General features: G+C 38.0%; 2 protein-coding genes and 1 long non-coding RNA gene across 9 annotated transcripts; 1 reads left to right on the forward strand and 2 right to left on the reverse strand.

The window, feature by feature from the left end:
- Positions 1 to 848: 848 nt before the first annotated feature.
- On the reverse strand, positions 849 to 10,029 carry LOC125316219. Its single transcript, XR_007199522.1, has 3 exons — positions 9,895 to 10,029; positions 7,047 to 7,049; positions 849 to 859 (listed from the first exon to the last, which is right to left on the reverse strand). It is a non-coding gene; the product is annotated as an uncharacterized LOC125316219 (long non-coding RNA).
- Positions 8,657 to 13,643, forward strand: LOC115728539 (binding partner of ACD11 1-like). 4 transcript variants are annotated; one of them, XM_048283903.1, is made up of 5 exons: positions 8,657 to 8,805; positions 10,410 to 10,569; positions 11,859 to 11,934; positions 12,243 to 12,356; positions 12,961 to 13,643. In XM_048283903.1, exons 2-5 carry the CDS (start codon positions 10,454 to 10,456, stop codon positions 13,474 to 13,476), a joined length of 822 nt encoding a protein of 273 aa, XP_048139860.1. In that variant the 5' UTR covers positions 8,657 to 8,805; positions 10,410 to 10,453; the 3' UTR covers positions 13,477 to 13,643. The 4 variants fall into 4 exon arrangements, with proteins under 4 accessions (XP_048139860.1, XP_030514719.1, XP_048139861.1 ...); XM_030658859.2 differs by having other exon boundaries at positions 8,658 to 8,805; positions 13,018 to 13,643; XM_048283904.1 differs by lacking the exon at positions 8,657 to 8,805 and adding an exon at positions 9,059 to 9,123.
- Positions 13,644 to 15,953: 2,310 nt separating this feature from the next.
- On the reverse strand, positions 15,954 to 18,370 carry LOC115728538 (uncharacterized protein At3g28850). Of its 4 annotated transcripts, XM_030658855.2 has the most exons (3): positions 17,897 to 18,370; positions 17,681 to 17,740; positions 15,954 to 17,557 (listed from the first exon to the last, which is right to left on the reverse strand). In XM_030658855.2, exons 2-3 carry the CDS (start codon positions 17,723 to 17,725, stop codon positions 16,235 to 16,237), a joined length of 1,368 nt encoding a protein of 455 aa, XP_030514715.1. In that variant the 5' UTR covers positions 17,726 to 17,740; positions 17,897 to 18,370; the 3' UTR covers positions 15,954 to 16,234. The 4 variants fall into 4 exon arrangements, with proteins under 4 accessions (XP_030514715.1, XP_048140335.1, XP_030514717.1 ...); XM_048284378.1 differs by lacking the exon at positions 17,681 to 17,740 and having other exon boundaries at positions 18,108 to 18,370; XM_030658857.2 differs by lacking the exon at positions 17,681 to 17,740.
- Between the last annotated feature and the right edge of the window lie 978 nt (positions 18,371 to 19,348).

Here is a 19,348-nt window from a genome sequence, read left to right on the forward strand (position 1 = left end):
TCATGGGGCCTAACAAGTTCGTTCATCCATTTGATTATTTTTTCGAAAATGGTAAGTACTGCGTGAAAAAACCAAATCCCTGTTTACCTAAACTGTGCGCGCAACATTTTTATTTGTTTAGACTAAACTATAATCACATTATCTCCGCTAGCTCCTCTCGCTCTGTTTCTCCGCCGCTACAAAGAATCGAAATCCCCTTATGAAAAGCTCGAGAAGATGGATTGAGATAAGTTGTGTTCTAACGGTGGAACAGTTTCAGTCAACAACATTGTACATCGAAGTTTAAATGTAATTAGCTCGGTGACCCATGCTTGCACGGGGTTATTAAAAATTTAGTCGTATTTAGTTAATCTATTAGACCTTCTATAAGTAACGAATATACATCGGAGGCACCTAGAGTTTTGCAAATTAGGGGTGTCCACTAGCAGCGCCTGGATTTCTCAAATCTTCTCAAATCCTAGGTTCAGGCCATCTACGAGATGCGAGAATCATTATAAATCTAAATCAAACTACAGTCGTCACCAATCGTTTTGGAAAAACCTAGGTCGATTGGAAGCTAGACACTAGGCGATGACGAAAAAATCATCTATGTAAAGTGCCCAAAGAAATTTGTTCAGAAGAACTACATATCTTAGGTCCGACGGTCTAGTTACGCATGGAACGGACAGCATCCAAAGCGGCCCTTTAAATACTGCAGCTGGGTTTTTGGTTAAGTCCACAATCATTCATCACTTATTAAACAATACGATTTGGATTTTTGACAAGTACAAGTAGAAGTTATATACAGCACAAGCGAACCCCCTTATCCTTTCTCTAAGCCGTTGGTAATTTTTCAAGCCCAGCAAGAAAGTGCCCCTAACTATAGATAGGCTAAGGCGCCATTATAGAATAGTTTTCAAAAAGCAGCCGACAAATCAAGAGCTTCTCTAAGAGCCATGACTTCTGTACTCAACACCTCCGTGTCACCATGAAGTGGCATTAATCTAGCTGCAAAAATTTCTCTGGCATTTTTTCAAATAATCCTGCTCGCACCCGCTTCTAGTGTTTTTGCCAAAAACTTGCATCTACATTGAGTTTGTAGCAGTTGGCATGCGGAGGTCGCCATGAACTGCCGAAACTTGCTTCTTGCCCTATTTGCGATTTCTCTTTGGCCTCTTAAAACTGAAATATATAGTCCATAGCACGGACAAGAAAATGATTACGATAATCTACCCCTTCCCCTTATAAAAGATGCGTATCATTTTTGCATACTATTTCTCTAATTATTTAAATTCCAGTGGCCATTATCCTTGATATAGCTCTACAAATTAAATTTCCCTACAAAATGAATGTTAAAAAAAGGGGGTGGTGTTAAAGTAAACATGAATTTTCGACAATCTTGAAGTATGAAATGACACGATACATAAACAATTGCATTAGTAAAATTGAAAATTGAATTGTAAATTTATAAGTTAGATTACTAAGTCCTTTTACATTAGCTATTCATAGTCTGCCCGAGAAATATTTAAGATTTGAGATAAATTGACCTAGATTACATTGAACCAGTTGTAATACTCAATTTGACTCACAAGTATAAACGTTCTAAGTTAGATTGATACACTATGGTCTCTTGAGTATGACCCCGTTTTTCAAGGTAAGATATGCAAGATCCATCAAAGTTATTATGCTAGCATATAATGGAGCTCAGATCAACTTAGCTTCTCCATATCATCAACGTCAAATATTAACATGTCTATAAGGCTCCATTCGTTTCGCAAAAAGTGAATGATTTGAAAAATATCTTCCTAAAAATAATCACTTCAAATAATTAGACAATGAAAATATTTTCATTATCGATAACAATTTATGCCTAAAAATATTCGTGGACGATGACAACATTTTTTGTCCATTTATTTTTGTAAATAATATAAGTGATCGTTATAAATCATTCGTTTTTCATGAAATAAACAGAACCTCGAAAATGGACATACGTTGCACAAGCACGTTCAGGTTTGCCCGCCCGGCAATGGCCCGAAGATGATTTTGGGCGCGCTTGAGCATACACATTAAGGGTTGGGCTCGCGGCAAGCCAACCCAACCCGAAAAAACAGAATATGTTTACATATATGCAACTAAAAGAAAATGCCTATACTTTCATGGGATTTTATGTTTTCGCTTAGTTCATATTCATAAGTTAATCTTATTCTGAATTATATCGTTAATATTTTCCTTCTTCTTTTTCTTTATTTACCAATAATGAACTATATGGAAAGTGCATAATCTCAATTCTAATGCAATGACAACAATTTGGAGATAAGTACACCATGAATGTCATAACTTGTGTACGACATTCACTTGAATGCCATAACTTTTAAAACGTTTACTTAAGTTGCATAACTTTCAAAAATCGTTCACTTGAGTACCATGTCGGAGCAAAATCGTTCACTTGAGTGCTACAGCAACTTTTCCTGCGTGCCACGTCGCCTTTCCGGTGAGCCATGTCGGCTTTCCGACGTACCACGTCAGCTTTTCCGGCATCCACGTCAATATGGCACTCAAGTGAACGATTTTTGAAAGTCATGACACTTAAATGAATGTTTTCAAAGTTATGACACTCAAGTGAATGCCGTACAAAATCTATAGCACTTCAAGTGTACTTTTTCCCAATAATTTGGTCTTCATCTTTGATGCTCCTTTGACAATTGGATTAGATTCTTCAATTCTCGATACATTACATCATATTTAATGAATCCCTCTAAGGAAACTTCGACATTTCTTTATCTTTCAAAATCAAACAATATTGTAATAAATAGGCTCATTTAATAGCCTTATCCAAGTTTACTATATATACTTAAAGCAGGAGCTTCTAAGTGGTGTGCAAAAGTATATGAGGCGTCGAGGCGTATTGAAGTCCTGTATCATATATGCGTTGACGGCCAAGTGGCTTCATAACCTCATTCCGTTGCTCCTAAATTGACCCTTTTGGAATTGGCGTGCTTTCCACATTTAGTTTGATAGAAAGTAAGATGTTTTATAATTAGATAAAATATATGAGAATAATATCTTTTGTATTTCAGTATATAAATAAAGAAATCAGTGTCAGATCTAAAAACAGATAATACAAGAAAAATAGTCTGAACCCACTAAAACCTTCGATGAAAATTACCAGACACTAGGAGAATCACCACCTTGATTTTATTGACCACTGCCTAGCTAAGCGTGGTCAACAAAATCCGTACATGGAGTAATGTGGTGCACTCTGATTGAGTGATGAATATGGTAAAACTCAGTAAATTTCTAACTTGAGAATCAACCAATACGCAATCCGGCGCATATTAGTTTTCGTTAAAAACTACTATGTCGATACGTGATTCACCGACACTCAATAAAATCGACTTATGCTCAAATACTTATTATCTTAATCCTGACGGAATCATTTTCTGAAAACCACAAACACAGAATATGCATTTCCGATATTTCGCACGCTCCAACCTTAATAGTCTAACTGAGACTCCAACATGACATGCATTCTCTTTATATCTTGCATGTCATTAGCAAATGTAGGAGTTTCTGGATGTCACAGTTTCGGTTCCAAGTTTAAAAAATTGGGAACTAGCCTTGACTGATTCAGTTCCTGATTTTATACCCTGAACCAGCCTATTCTACCTAGGGACCTAGAATGTACAAGGCGGTTGTAAGGTAGAGCCTAGAACCAAATCGGATTTGAAATTGTTTACCCCAAAAGCTAAGTAAAGCGGATATAAACTTGTTTACCCCAAAAGCTAAGTAAGTTCTTTTACTCTCTTTTTTTAAGTAGAACCTATTTGCTGTTGAAATTGAATATGTTTGACCTTTTATGCTCAAGCATTAAGGTTGCAAAGACTAATGCACGAATTGTGATATAATATAGTTGTAATTCACTAGTTATTTCAGATGCTCGTCAAATCTGAAAAAAAAAGAAAAAAGTGGAGGTTATTTGTATTCCTCGGCAACCCCCACCCACATCACCATTCAATATTTTTTGGCCCACTATTGGCCAAACCACCTAGGCACTAGGTTCTATATTGTACATATAATCATATGAACCAAAGAGAAAATAAATAAGCCTCGGCTGGTTCAATTTTAGGTTGTTTATAGAGTCAATATGGTCAATTCCTGGTTCTAAAAATTGGAAACCGACCCTGACATAGTAGGTTTTAAGTTCTAGGTCTAGAATCTTCCTGTCTTTGAAACGGTCACTACCACAAGGGTGGTTTGGTATGCAAGAATGGAATGGAACGTTTCCATTCCCTCACCGCATAACGTTATTTATTATAAACTTATAATTACAAAATAAATTATCAATTACATTTTATTATGTAATAGAATTTATTGTAATATAGCTTCACAATATATGTTATAGAATTTAATAGCACTTGCTGTTATATATATATATATATATATATATATATATATATATATATATTGTGTAGAACAACCACAAAATATTTTCTATTATAGACGATTATTATGTTTAGTTAAATGGAATTTATGATTAAATGATGACTCTTTTTTAAGGTCATTTAAATTTTCAAATTGAATGGTAATCAGAGTAATTTATTGAATTATCTATCGCAATGGATATTAGATGAATTTTTTTATGGCAAACTAAATGTAAAGCTACGTGATTTTTTTATCGAGCTAATAATAAATTACAATTTTCCTCAAAACTAATTTTGTACAACTATAGTTATATTAGCTAAATAGTATCTAGTGGTGTCAATGTGGGTCTTTGACCCATCTTTTAACTAATTTTTATTCACTTGGGTCATATATGGATTTAGTAAATTTAAAAAATTTGTCAAATATGGATTTAGACTTATAAAGCCTAATCAAATATGAGTTTTAACTCAATCCATTTTCGATCCATTTTCAGCCCGTGGCCTAAAGGTGGCCATTTGGAACCGTGGGCCCGGAACCGGCCCGTTGACGGGGCCCACGGTTCCATAATTTTGGGAACCGGCCCGGAACCGCCGATTCCGACCTGTTATTTATTATTTATAAAAAAAAAGGAAAAAAAAGTTATGGTGGGGCAAAGAGCCGTTGGGCTCTTTGCCCCACGCCCCAAATAGGCCACAACGGCTCTTTGGGCTGTTTGGCCCAAAGAGTCGTTGCACATGCAACGGCCAAATTGGTCGTTGCCTAAAAAAATATATGAATTATTTTTAATTCTTGCCTATAAATATCTATCATCTTCCTTTCATTTTTCTCATAAATCCTCTCAACAATTCTCTCAAATCCTCTTAATTCGCTCAAATTCTCTCAATTCGCTCAATTCTCTCAATCCCGCCTCAATTCTCTCAATCAGATTTCCGATCAATTCTCTCAAAAATAGCAAGTGGAAGCAGAAATGCCGACAAGGGCAAGATGACTATGGAAGATTCCGAGAATCCCATTCCTGAATATGATCCTCGTGAGTATGCATATTGGGAAGACAACGACGATAATATCAACCATGTTCCGATTCCGAACGTCAAGCATATCCCAACACAAGAAAGTCTTCATCCTCTCACCGGTGTCGAAAAAACGTCAACGGCAAATGAGTCGGAACGAAAGGGCCGAGATAATACATCCGACTTGTGGCTACACTTCGACAAGGTACGTGATGAAAGCGAAGGTAAGTATAATATAAAATGTAAATATTGTTCGCAAACATATAAATTTACGAAAGGAGACGGCTACGGAACATTCCGTCGGCATCGACGAAAAAAACATCCAACGCAAGTAGGGATGGACAATATGCAACAACAAATTTCCAGGTACGCCACTCCTAATCCTCATCCTTTATTCTGTTACATCGATGCACTTTATAAATAAACATTAGCTGAATATGTTGCCCTTGATCATGCTCCGTTTAATACTGGTGAAAATTTTAATATGAAATATTTGATAAATACTGCGTTGGTTCCGCAACCACCAACTATTCCAAAAAGCACTCTTAAACGCGAAGTTTTTCATCATTATAAAAAAGGAAAAAAAATCTTTAGCAAAATTTTTTGTGGAATTCAATGGACGTGTGCATATAGGTAGCGATATTTTGAGTGATCCTTGACAAATTCATTCTTATATGGATGTCACGTGTCATTGGATAGGTGACAATTGGACCATTCAAAAAAGACTTATTGCATTTCGAGTTTTTGATGAAAGACATTCGGCTCATAATATTTATAGAATAATTAAACAAGTTTTAGAAGAATATAATTTGATAAATAAAGTATTTTCAATTGATTTTGATAATGCCGCCGCAAATACCGTTTCTATTCCCGAATTAGAAAATATTTGCAAACCCACTTTTGGCGGATAATTTTTTCACATTAGATGTGCTTGCCATGTTTTAAATTTATGTGTACAAGATGGTTTACGAACTCTTGACACTTTTCTCGCCCCAATAAAAGGCGCAATTAAATTTTTATGGAGTCGTCTCCATTTTATGAAATCATAGGGAAAATTTTGTAAACAACATGGGAGAAGGGCAAAAAAATTTCTAAAAGATATTCCGACTCGTTGGAATTCTACGTATGAGTTGCTTCGGCAAACTTTTGATTATAAAAATTTATTATGTATGTTTATTTTACAAAATATTTCCAAAATTACTTTACTTCCACAACATTGGGACATTTGCAAAAAAAATTTAGATTTTTTTAAAATTTTTAATGATGCTACTAAGCCTTTATATAGTATTTATGATCCTACTACGTATTTATTTTTAATATAGTGTGTAAATATTAGTAGTGTTTTTAGTGAATATGAAAATGATACTGAATTAGCTCGAACTATTTTAGTAATGCGAAAAAAATGGTTGCATTATTATTTGCAAATTCCTCTTGTCTATTTAGTTGATATTTTTTTTTATCCACGCATTAAATTAGACGGTTTACTAGATTATTTGAATGTGTATTATCATGATTGTTTGCATTTGGAAGATTCAATAGATATTTCAAATATACAATGAGATGTTAAAGAATCTATAGTAATATTATATGGAGAATTTTGTAGTAGATATGGTTTAAGTGATTCTGGATCTTTACAATCTATCGCATCACGTAGCGAAGGTGGTCGTTCACTTAGTAGAGGGTATAATATGCTCAAGAGTAGGAAAAATAAAAATAAAAAGGGGCAACATGTAGTATTTCTGAATTAGAAAAATATTTAACCACTCAATTTGAGTTTCGTGATGCAGAACATAGTATAAATTTCAAAATCCTAAAGTGGTGGAAGAGTCACCAAATCGATTGCCCGGTTCTCGCCTTCATCGCTCGTCAGATATTAGCAACCCATTCTTCAACGGTTGCGGTTGAACAAGCATTTAGCGCTGGATGATTAGTTTTGGACTCTCGCCGTTCAAGATTAAGCCTAGAGTCCGTGGAAGCTCAAGCTTGTGTCGACAATTGGACGAGGGCGAAATTTCGACACCAAGAGCTGGATCGAGAACACGAATTTTTTAGCGATGATTGTGGAGATACCACCGCCACGGGTACCACAACGGGTAGCGACGATTGACGATGAGCTAAGTTGGGGTTATCAAAGGTAAAAGAACTACATGAGTTTTGATTCTTCTATCCCCAAGAAGATATGTAGGCACTTAATGATAATTCATTAAGTTCAAGCCCATTCATCCTTTCTTCCCCTTTTTTTCCCACATTTTATTACAATGTACAATTTGATTATATTTTATAATTTATAATTTATTATGTTTATTTTATTATTTATTATTTTAAAAATTAAATTAAAAAAGGAACCGGAAGGAATCGGCCCGGGAACCGGCTCGGAACCGGTATTTTCAAGGGCCGGTTCCCGTTCCACCTTTTCGTGGAACAGGAACTGTCGGTTCATGAACATGAACCGGAACCGGAACCGGCTACCTCTACCGTGGCATGTAGCTTCTCAAGCACCACTTGTAAATGGGCTTCAAATATATTAGTTTTGTATTTTTTTTTATTTTTATAAGTAAAAGAAAAAATAAAATAAAATATGTAAAAACTATTTTGAAACGCCGCCGCCAACCCGCTGTGGCCATCGGGTCGCCGTTACCGGATGCTGGAGAAAAAGGAAAATAAAAAATAAAATAAAAAATTACTTTTCTAAATATAAATAATATTTAAAAATTTAAAAAAGTATTTTTAAAAAAATATAAAAAATTCAATTGCATGAAAGTATTTTAGCAGTATCATTTTTTCTTAATAAATTATAAGAAATAAATATTTCATGATTTGGTTAAATATATAAGTATTTAAGTAAGACAAGTCAAGTTGGGTATGAATTGGATATGGATTGGGTATGGATTGCACCGGATAAGGGTCGTTAAATTTGTTTTATACGAAAATGGGTTAAAACGGGTCATTATGAGTTGGACCAAATTTGATCCAACCCATCCATTTGACACCTCTAAAAGTATCTCATAAACTCCTTTTAAACTCATATTATAAATCATTTCCCCGTGTTGTCGCCCAAAATTTTTATGAATTTTATCTGAATAATAAATATTATTTATAAATGGTAAATTGCTATTTATGATTGCTGAATAAAGACTCGATCAGTTTTTTTTAGATTCAAATAACATGCAATATCTCGTAAACTCCTATTGATGAATTGACAAATGTAGTTTCCAGAAATTTCATTTCATCATGCATAGCCAATTCCCAATTGTATTGGTCGGTCATGACACGCGCTATACTACGCGTGGTTCTTTTTTATTGTTCGACACGCGAAATCTTGCAGTCTGTTAGCCAATCGCCCGTCATTTCCTCTCCCTCTCCCTCTCCCTCTCGCTCCTTCGGAGAAGACGAGGTATGCATTATTTTCTCTTCTTCTTCTTCTTCTACTATCGTTGATGAACAGCGAATTCGTCAATCGATCGGTTTCTGTTTTGTTTTGGGTTTGGGGGTTTCCTCTGGTCTTTCGTTTCTGTACTAGAAGAAGTATGCCGATTCGCTCCCAGAAACCTAGTAGTTCGACGTTTTTCATGTTTGACTTGGACGGATTGAGATTCTTGGATAAAGCGAATTGAGTGCATATTTCCCCCTTGTGTATATCAGAATCATGGGATTCGCATATTGATTTTTACTGGTTTGCGTCTGTTGCAGATTGAGCTCACCTGACCGTTTGGTCTGTTCTTACTTTACTCGAAAATGGCTCTTCGATGTTGAATTTGATACCTTGAGCGTAGTATTCCTTTAGTCATTCCATTCGGTTGGCTTGAGAAGAGTTTTAACAGCAATGCTTGGTAGATGCTAAGCGTGGTCAACAAAATCAGTAGATGGAGTAATGTGGTGCACTCTGATTGGGTGTTGAATATGGTAAAACTCCGTCCATTGTTGTAATATTGAGTGCCTTTAGTTACATGGAGGGACGCTTTCTTTGATGCTCATTGCTCATGGAAGACATCTCTATGAGCAGAATGAAGGGAGAGGAAACTTTGTGTATACACCCAATACCCTCTTCTTTTTTAGGGAAGGTAGAAAAGAACACTTCTTATCTGTGTGAATGAAGCCAAGAGAGAGAGAGAGAGAGAGAGAGGGAGAGAGTTATCTTGAGATTATTCTTATTTCAACTGAGCCGACAGACAGGAGACTTGGCTAAGTGTCAGACATTGCTCGCCCAGCAATGGTGGACAAGAATAAGAACACATTGGATTTTCTTCAAACGTGATTTGTAAGCTCTAGGAGCTTTTCTAGTTTAATTTACTTTTAAGAATTGGGATATAGTTGACTAGCACTTTTGAAGTGGAATTCTTCAGGCATCTTTCTCGTGAATTCTTTCAGTTGATTCTTCCAAATAGTTAAGAGGAGCTTCATCATGATCAGGTGAATGAGCGCGTGATTTCATCACTTGTGGTATCGGTGGCTTATAACTGTTGACATTGTTCAAAGCTCATACCCCTTCATGAGTGGAGGGACACTTCCATGGTATTAGTTTACTCGATCGAGCTACATTATGAACCACCAAGTACTACAGTGAAAATAGACCTCCTTGATCTCTACATTGATATTACTCTATCCATCCTGTTCAGGATAGAATAAGATCAAACAAAAATTTATGCTTCTTATGACCAATCAAAATTAAATCTTGAACCAATGGTAGAGTAATTTGCAATTTCTGCATTTACTATGCTGCATGCCAACAAAGGATTGAAGCTTCGGGAAGCACTACAAAGCATTAACCTTATGTTCGTTGGTCACATTCTGATATACTGAAACTATGTACCACCAATTGTCTAGAATAAGAAAATCTCTGCCAGCACATGTGGACATTGGGCGCCTGCAGGTCTCTTATCATGGGTTTGCTTACTGTGCCTATATAGGGCAAATGTAGTGTTAAATTGAATTAGCATGCCTAGAAGCACCAGGTAGTTGTGTATATGAAGACTCACGAGCTTATTGTACTTTGTCCAGGTCCATTGTAACCTACTGCCAGCCATTTTCAAGATTTCACAACCATGTATCCAGGTGGTTATACGGCTGAAATCACAGGCTTATCACCGAGATCCACAGAAAAGGATGTTTATGATTTTTTTGCTCATTGCGGTGCGATTGAATACATTGAAATAATAAGGTTCCTTTCCATCATATCTCCTTCTCGTTGCTGATTTAATACCCTTATTCATCTTACAATTTTTTTGACTGGTTTTGGTCTTTATAACCTTTCAATGTTGAACGGACTCTTAGGCTAATTGTTTCTTATTGATGTGTGTGGCTGGATGAAACAAACATGGAAACAGTGCCAATGGTTTCCTTTTTACTCATATTTTCCTGTGTCTTATATTGAACAGACAGATTAGACACTGTGGATGTCATTGACTTGATTTTGAAGACATAAGCTTTGTTTATCTGAATAATGGACTAAATACTATGTTTCCTTCAGCCTGCTTGACTTGATAAATCTGTCAGTTTGACATCATGGAGGACCGATGACCTTAATTAGGGTCCTACAGCATTGTCTCACTTTGGATGCACAGTGCTACTAGTCATGATTAATCAGTGAAAAAGGGCTGAATTTTGGTCCCAATTTGATCTTCTCATTACTAGTCATTTTTTTGCATCTTATATCTAGCTGACATTTGTGGACGTCATTGACTTGATTTTAAGACAAGCTCTGTTTATGTGAATAATGGATGTTACTTTGCACATTTTCTCTGGCATGCTTGAATTGATAAATCTTCTATTTGATATTGTGGAGGATCTATGTTTATTCTCACAGAGCTGGCATTTTCTCATTTGGAGTCGCAGTACACCATTTATCAGTAATCAGTGAAAAAAGGCTGGATTAGTATTCTGTTATCTTTGTCTAATCTATATAGATGGGCGCTTAAAAGTGACTTACTTTAAATCTATTACAAACATTGTAGATTATCTTTCATGAGGTCAGAGAAGAACTAGCATTTTTCATGTCGGTTCCTCAGTTGTGTGTCTAACAAGTCCACCAAGGAGGCTAGCTGCTATTTTCTTACTCAAGCTCAGACATCACCCGATGGAAATACTTCTACAAAATATTTCCGGATTCATATAAATTTTGTTATTAAAATTCTGAATGACAAGGTTTTCCCAAAGGATCTCATTCCATGCATCTTAACATGTGAACATACTTGTTCGGATTTTTGCTTTTCGAAGGTTGCAACTTGCGAGACTTAGACTTAGTGATGGGTTGATTATTCTTTTTTCCCCATTAGAAAGGAATTTGGCGCTACGCTTTTTGTGTTAGAAAGTTTTAATAGCAGGCCATTCTGTGATTCGCATCTCACTGATAGTGACACAATGTCTATGACTCGCAAGTCTTCCTTTAGATTCTTGCTAGAGTGACACTGCATCTTCATCTTAATAAATTTTGTTTGATTTAAAATCTAGGTCTGGTGAATATGCTCGTACGGCTCATGTGACTTTTAAGGATGCTTACGCTCTGGAGACTGCTTTATTGCTCAGTGTGAGTGACCCCTCTCACTTCAAGAAAAAAAACTAACTGGAGTTTCTTTTTTTCTTTTGAAATTAGTGTTGGAAACCCCTTGGTCATTAAGTGTTATGGTGCTTAACCCACTCAATTCTTACTCTTCCATAGAGGTTTAATACTGATGTTGCATGTAGTACATTAGTTCTTTGTAGTTCCATGGGAAATTCTGGAAGTACTTTGGGTAGCTTTTCCTGTGGGGTAAACTTTGAAAGTTCTTGTTTCTTCATATAAAACCTTGCTTACACCTAACCCTTCAAGCACCTTGTACTGATATGATTTGTCAGGGAGCTACAATTGGAGACCGACATGTAGGCATTTCACGCTGGGGAGCATTTATAGATGACTCAGATCCTTGGAATGGTTCTTCGAAGAAGTCTGATGATGTCACTAGTGTTGTGGTATTTGAAGCATTTCACTTTTACCAGTAATGACGAATTGTTGGTTCATTTTTTTTTTTGCTGGGTCAGTTTACAAAATGAAGATTAGCAAATTTCTGCAGGCTTGAACTCATGTTCAAATGAAGATGCATAGTTTGGTTGAAGTTGTATGCTGTTTACTAGTCTGAGATATATAAATGTGGCAGAAAAAGAAACGTACTGTATCAGGCAACAAGTTGAGGAGCTTATGCTCGTCCAATGGACAGAATGTCATAAGCTCTCATTTTGAAATTTGGGATGTTTCTGAAGTGAGCGCTTAAGATATCAAGTCAATTTAGTCATGGCTAATTATTAGTCGACAATGAGTTGAAAATTTGTTGGCTTGCAGGGAATTCAAGAACAATTTCCAAAATGAAATTGAAACTTGTTTTCTTGTTTGCTTCTTTAGCCAACATAATCAGACTGTAATGTTTTAGTAGTTTGTATAGTTCTACTTTATCATGTGGTAAGGTCAGTGCATAACTTGATCATCTTGTGAAACCAGATTGTGAATAGAGTGCACATCTCTAGGTGAAGCTGATGATATTGCACAATAAGAAAAACTTCAACGGGTTCTTTTCTCTAGGTTCTGAATTCATCCTCACGCTCAGATATCTCTGAAAAAATATATTTCCATGGACAGGCTACTCATGCAATGCCTATGGTTTCCTCCCCGAGTGAAGCTGTGACACTTGCACAGGAAGTTGTCATGACAATGATGGCCAAGGGATATGATCTGGGCAAAGACGCATTGACGAAAGCCAAGGCTTTTGACGACTCGCATCAGGTGTCATCCACTGCGGCTGCGAAGGTTGCAGAGCTAAGCGACAGAATGGGCCTCACCGATAAGATAACTGCAGGCAGGGAAGTCGTGAGATCCGTCGACGAGAAGTACCACATCTCTGATATCACCAGATCAGCGGTCCTTGCAACAGGAACTGCTGCTGTTGTTGCGGCAACAGTTACAGGAGAAGCAGCTGTATCAGCTGCTCATGCAGTTGTTAACAGCAGCTACTTCTCGAGGGGAGCTCTTTGGGTTTCAGATGTCCTGAATCGAGTGGCTAAAGCTGCGTCTGACTTGGCTAACCATGGTGGTAAATAAAATCAGTATCTTTATTGTTCATAAAGATACTGACCCATCATGGTTATGCAGATATATGAATAAGTAATGGTGGTTGCTCTCTCAGCAGTTATATGTGTGTCATTAAGATGGCAATTGAATTGTAGACATCTTGGTCTGGTTGTGCATAGTTCAGCCTTTTGTGTTCATGAAACTCAGTTAGAACTTGGTGATTATGGATCACTTTGCGCCAGACATTGTCTCCCACGTGATGTCGAAATCATGCCTAATGCCCCATATATCGGAATTTGCAGGCTTCACATTTGATGGTGCTTTATGAAGAGTAAAGTTGTAAGAGAATGAGTTGGAGATTAACCAGATAATTAGCAATGACATGTGAAAGCTAAGCACCTGACTGGTCTAAGAAGGCAATTGCAGTGGACATGAGATCCCTAGAGTTGACAGCCACTCCTTGAGATAATCTGATATTTAAACTTAATATAGTGACATTTTTCCTCTTTTCCCCATGTATTTTTTCGTTCCCAATTGAGCATCTCTATCTCCCAACTGTCGTTTCAAAGTGGTTCCTTTCATATTTAAGGGACGGCAATGTTCTTTTATTTGAGAGCTGAAAACCGGTTTCTTCCCTGAATGATCTTGCACATTACTAGGTCAAATGATGGGGTTTTTCTTTTTGATTGTTCGAAAAATGGTCTGTTGCAGTGCTCCGCCACTAATTGACGTTGCATTGCATATTTTCTTTATTCTGCCATAACCAAATGTAGTTTTCTAGCCCTGGAACACCATCGATCGAACGACGTTGCACATACAGAAGGTCTAGTTGGGAGGAGTAGTAAGTCAATTATGGAATTGAGCGTCTCCGATTGGATCATTGCATTGCTTAACGGCTCTTAGAAACATGTGATCCTCAATTTGCTGAACTGCGCTCAACTCATTTGGCTAAAGCGCCCACAAAGACACAGGACAAAAGAACCTTAAGGGTAGCATTATTTAGTCCTTCATCTTGTGCAGGCATCTCGAATCCTACAGGGTCACGGTCACAACGATTTGCGCAGCAGCTATTGTTACGAACAGATGCATGCAATATCTATCCCACGGTTGAATGCTGGTGAGTGATTATCACTGGATTGGAAAAGCTTCCATTGGTAGTCGCTAATTCTTTTCATCGGTCAATTTATCTTGTTCACCTTGAATGTGGTAGGAGGGAGTGGTCCAGCACTGGAATTTGCCGTTGGACAATTCTCAACTGTTTCCTACCATCTGAACGAGACATGATTGGATAGCTAACTGTCCTTTAGCTGCTTGTGGTATTCTGTCTTTCAGGCGCAAATGAACATACGCGGACATAGTTCCACGAATTATTACCAGACATGAGATCCAAGAAGGTTGAGAAGGTGTTCACACACAAAGGAAAGGAAGAACAAAGAGAAAAGATAAAGGGAAAAAGGTAAAAGGAGAATGTTCACATCTTGGCACAGCTCAGTTGGTAGTATTAATATGAGAGACCCCAGTAGCTTCACCTTTTTTTCTGAGTGGCATCATATGAATATGCAATGCCTTTATTCATTGCATACTTTAGTGGCTAACAAGATTATATGCGCCGCCCTATATTCTCGTATCAGAGTTAAAATAAATAAATAAAAAATTCGACCGCGGCCACCACCGGCGGAGTCCGGAATATCGTGGGTCAAATTCGGCAGTTTCCGTCCCCTTCTTTTTCCCCCTAACATAAAGCTCCCTTTTTATTTTCTGGGACCAGCTTAGACGTGAAGCTGAAGAAATTAATAATTTCCCAATGGCATGATTTCAGAGAAAGCTAAACAAAAGAGAAACTCAAGGTTTATTATTTAATGCATGTTGGTGAATACCCACAGAGACAGCAATGGAGGCAACTCCTTATTCAACCTCTCCATCTTTTGCCTCATGAAACGAGTCCAAGGAAACTGGATTGACCGGGTCTCCTTAGTTTATGGTCACCGCCAAGGCTGACCCAAGATTGCATTCTTCACCAAACAGCTTTGTCCAAATCTGTTCTCAAGACTTTCTTCAGCAGAATAACACGAGTTCTAGAATGCATTCCGGTGCAAGCGAAGAAGTCAACAGTTCTACCGTCAAAAACATTAAATTTTTGAGACCTGAACTACTCCAACGTAACCAAAACATCACTTTTGGAAGAGTCAACAAAGTGGAATTTGGTGTCTCCCATGTTCTAGTTCTCTTTTTTTTTTTTCCTTCTCATCTTCATGAGACAGACAGATCTGTAGCAGCATCTGTCACTGTTCTTACGTGGTGCCTTTGGTTGGTTGTGCTGACCCTTCAGACATGTCACTAATCTACCACATTAAGGCCATTTTCCCACCGATCTGAAGAAACTTCATGAAGAGTTGGCAAAAAAATTTAATTCAACAGACAACTCCCCGTCATGCATTTAGCCTCTGCAGTTCCTTGAACAAACTTCATCAAATTTCACCGTTTGTGCCAGAAAGAACTGAACCATCTCATCCAACTTTTTTATGCATTATTAGCTGGAAATTTTTGGGTAATGAAAGGAAGTGTACAAACCTCCTTTTTGGTAAAAACATAGAGCCTCTCTGCCACACAAAATAGAAAAGGAAAATTGCACAAGTCATGTGATTAGAAGATCAACCTCTGACAATTTTTTCCCCGTGTAATCTTCCTTAAAAAAAACTAGCATCTTCTCTCTGTACAAGAATTCACTCGAACACTCAAAATTTGCAAATATGTGTGTGGGACTATATGTTGTCGTCGCCACCGGAAGCTAATAGCAACATATCGGGCACCGTATAAGACCGTTCTCGTTGCAATCCGGGCAACGTTGGAACCCATACCCGTCTCCCTCTTCTTCCGCATCTTCTTCACTGGTTCCGTCGTAATATATCTTGCAACTGCCGGAACACCTCTCACAAGGCACAAACCTAATATCACCGCATGCCTCACAGGCACCGCTGTTACCATTACCACTGCCACCATCATCCACCATTTCGCAGTTCTTGAGAAATTTCTCAAGCTGTCCTTCTTCATGCATACGCCGAATTTCCTCAGCACCGCCAATGTAATTGCTTCCCACGAACACCCTCGGCAATCCACCTCCACAAGCCCCATCGCCCAATAGCTCTCTCAGTTCTTCCTTGAACCCAGAATGCATTGACATGTCTCGCTCGTCAACACGGACACCGATGCCTTTCAAGATGACTCTAACATGACAGCAATCCTCGTATGTCTTCCTGACCCCTCGAAGGCTTGTAAAGTAGACGATCACCTTCTCCTTTCCACCTGGCCAACGCTTGTGGTCAATCCCATTTGCTACTTGAGTTTCAGTGGCTTCCTTATGCAATGAATCGTGGCTGGCCATGGACGGTTGTTCCTGATTATTCAATGACTGCATATGAAACGGATGATCAGGTGAGAGCTCTTCAAGTGACTTCCTGAAGGTGGAGATGACTTCAGGATCGAAACCCGCAACCACATCCTCGGAGCCCAATCCGTTGCCATCAGCGATTTGCAGCCACATGGGCTTCGGGGAAACCGTGCCATTCTCTTGAAACCTTGATTTAGGACGATCCGTTGGGGCATGAACTGGACTCCTGACCACATCGAAAGAAAAGCTCCTTATGTGATTCGGCGACCGGAAAGGGCTTGTGTCCTCCAGGCCTTCCATCAACTCCCACGTATTGATCATCTCCGGCTCGCCGGGAGGAGTCCTAATTGGCGTTCTTGGGTCGACTTTTGGGATTTTCTCTTCGATCATGTTCGACCAAGTCTTTGCCTCGATCAGTCCCATTGTGAACTCCTTCACATCGTTTTCGATGACACTATTCCCATTGCACATCTTGTGGTCACCACCATCGACCACCATCACCTTCTCCATGGGGGTGGTGATTTGATAAGAAGGGTCAAGCTTGAGAGAGCCGAGGGTGCTAGATTTAAGAGCAACGAGATGGTAGCTATCATCTATGCACTGAGGCAGACGATCGCCGTGGATCGAATAGCTCCGACGCACAGGCGAGTATGGCGCGCTGCAGTGCCGACATCGCTTTTGCTTCGAGCTCGCGCAGCCCATCGGAAAACAGGCGAAATCGAACTGAAAAGCAATGCAACAGAGGTTACAAGTGACTTGAATAAAAAAAAAAAACGGGGGTTATCCAAGGAAGACACAATAAATGAAGGGGTCGTTTCTTTAGGAATACTCATAGAACAGACATTCCCAGCTGAATGAGCTGGAAGGGGAAGGTTCTGCTGCAGGCTCCATTAGAAAAACAGAGCAGTTCCTCAAAGAAATAATAAAAGCATTATCAAAAACAAAAAAGTGATCAAGCAGTAGAAGCAGATTGAAAGTTTCCAAAAAAAGAAAAAAAACTCAGCCGACAACAGGGAACACCAAAAACAAAAAATCAGATCTTGGGTTGATTCAAACACCTTCCAAGTTTGGCACCGTCAAATGATCTCTGTGATTCTTATACACTGAAGCCAATCAGAATCACGACACGATCCCGCCCAATCGAACAGCACTCTGTTTCTCCGCACTGAGTTACCCGTTAGAAAGACAATGCTTGCGAGAACAAAACAAGAACTCGGATGGATCGTCGGCCTAGCAGAGCAGGCGATGAGAACAGAGGAATTCTGTTTTTGACTTTCACGAGATCTGGGAAAGTTCTTTTGGAGACCGCCCGTGAAATGATCGCGGGGAAGAAACTTCGGGCGTGGCGATGGCCAAAAAGGGAAGAGAGGAAGTGGCCCTCCTTGGAGAATTCGAGAGAGGAAACAGCCACAAAAAGCAGAGAGATGTGAACTGCGAATTGAATTGCGCGTCACGAGTTCTAAGTCAAATAACGAGGGCGAAGACTAATTCAATACGTGAGATGTGATGGGTTTGCTGGGCTGCTCCTCTTCTTTTCGAACTGGATTCGAGATTTGGGATTTTATACCAGGCCCTCCTGATGCCTCCAGGCGTTTCTACTGCTTACTTAAAAGAGAACTAGTAATTTAAAAAATTATCTATACATACTGAATAAAAGGAAATGATTTAGTGTGCGTTTATTTAAGTAAAAGTATTTTTCGAAAACTAAGTTTCCGGACAGGCTCGACCTCGTGTGACCAGTTGCCGTGGCAACCGGCGAAGCAGGAAAAAATTAAAAGAAAATTAAAATTAAAAATTCGAATTTTCTTTCGGCTTGAGATAATTATGAGATTAAAATTATTTTCCAAATAAGATCCAAATATCAGAAAATATTTGCGATTACATATCACTAAATAAAGGAAACTAATCATTTTCTTGAAAAATGATTTTTCGGAAAGTATTTTTCTTGAGCACGAAGTTTACACTCAACCAAATGGTTTAAACGTGGAAATAAATTTTATCATGAATTATACCAAACATAATATGGTTTGGCGTTTTAAAATGCAATTATATGGTTTCCAACTTTTTGTGTTTCGCCACTACAACATCCAATCGGTATGAAGAGTCAATCTCTCTTACACATTTTATTTTATTGTACTGTGATTTTTCTGTCGACATGGACAAGCGGAAATTCTCGTAGCAGCACCAACAGATCACTTTGTCGAGTCGTTCATATGCTCACTACAAAATTTAATATGAAAGAAAATTTAAAAATTTAAAAAAGTAAAATGAATTGAAAATTCGAATTTTCTTATGGCTTTAGATATAGTAATCATTTCCTAAATAATGTTTTTTTTTCAGATTCTAAATAAGATCCAAATGCTAAAAAGAAAAAATTCAGTTACAAATCACAAAATAAAGGAAAACTAATCATTAAGGAAAATGATTTATCAAAAAGTATTTTTCTTTAATATTAATTTTTTTCTCCAAACAAATGCGCCCTTAATGAGGACATAAATCTTAGCATGAATTATA

The sequence above is a fragment of the Rhodamnia argentea genome, chromosome 8 (genome assembly GCF_020921035.1).
Source record: "Rhodamnia argentea isolate NSW1041297 chromosome 8, ASM2092103v1, whole genome shotgun sequence".
NCBI classification, from domain to species: domain Eukaryota; kingdom Viridiplantae; phylum Streptophyta; class Magnoliopsida; order Myrtales; family Myrtaceae; genus Rhodamnia; species Rhodamnia argentea.

What these genes read in the sequence shown, in the direction of transcription:
- LOC115728538 (XM_030658855.2), bottom strand. Translation starts at nt 17,725, where the DNA reads ATGGAGCCTGCAGCAGAACCTTCCCCTTCCAGCTCATTCAGCTGG. An exon ending in CTTCCAGCTCATTCAGCTGG is followed by an intron (nt 17,558 to 17,680) that starts GAATGTCTGTTC and finishes ATTGCTTTTCAG; the next exon opens with TTCGATTTCGCCTGTTTTCC.
- LOC115728539 (XM_048283903.1), top strand. Translation starts at nt 10,454, where the DNA reads ATGTATCCAGGTGGTTATACGGCTGAAATCACAGGCTTATCACCGAGA. An exon ending in AGACTGCTTTATTGCTCAGT is followed by an intron (nt 11,935 to 12,242) that starts GTGAGTGACCCC and finishes ATGATTTGTCAG; the next exon opens with GGAGCTACAATTGGAGACCG. An exon ending in ATGATGTCACTAGTGTTGTG is followed by an intron (nt 12,357 to 12,960) that starts GTATTTGAAGCA and finishes TCTTTTCTCTAG; the next exon opens with GTTCTGAATTCATCCTCACG.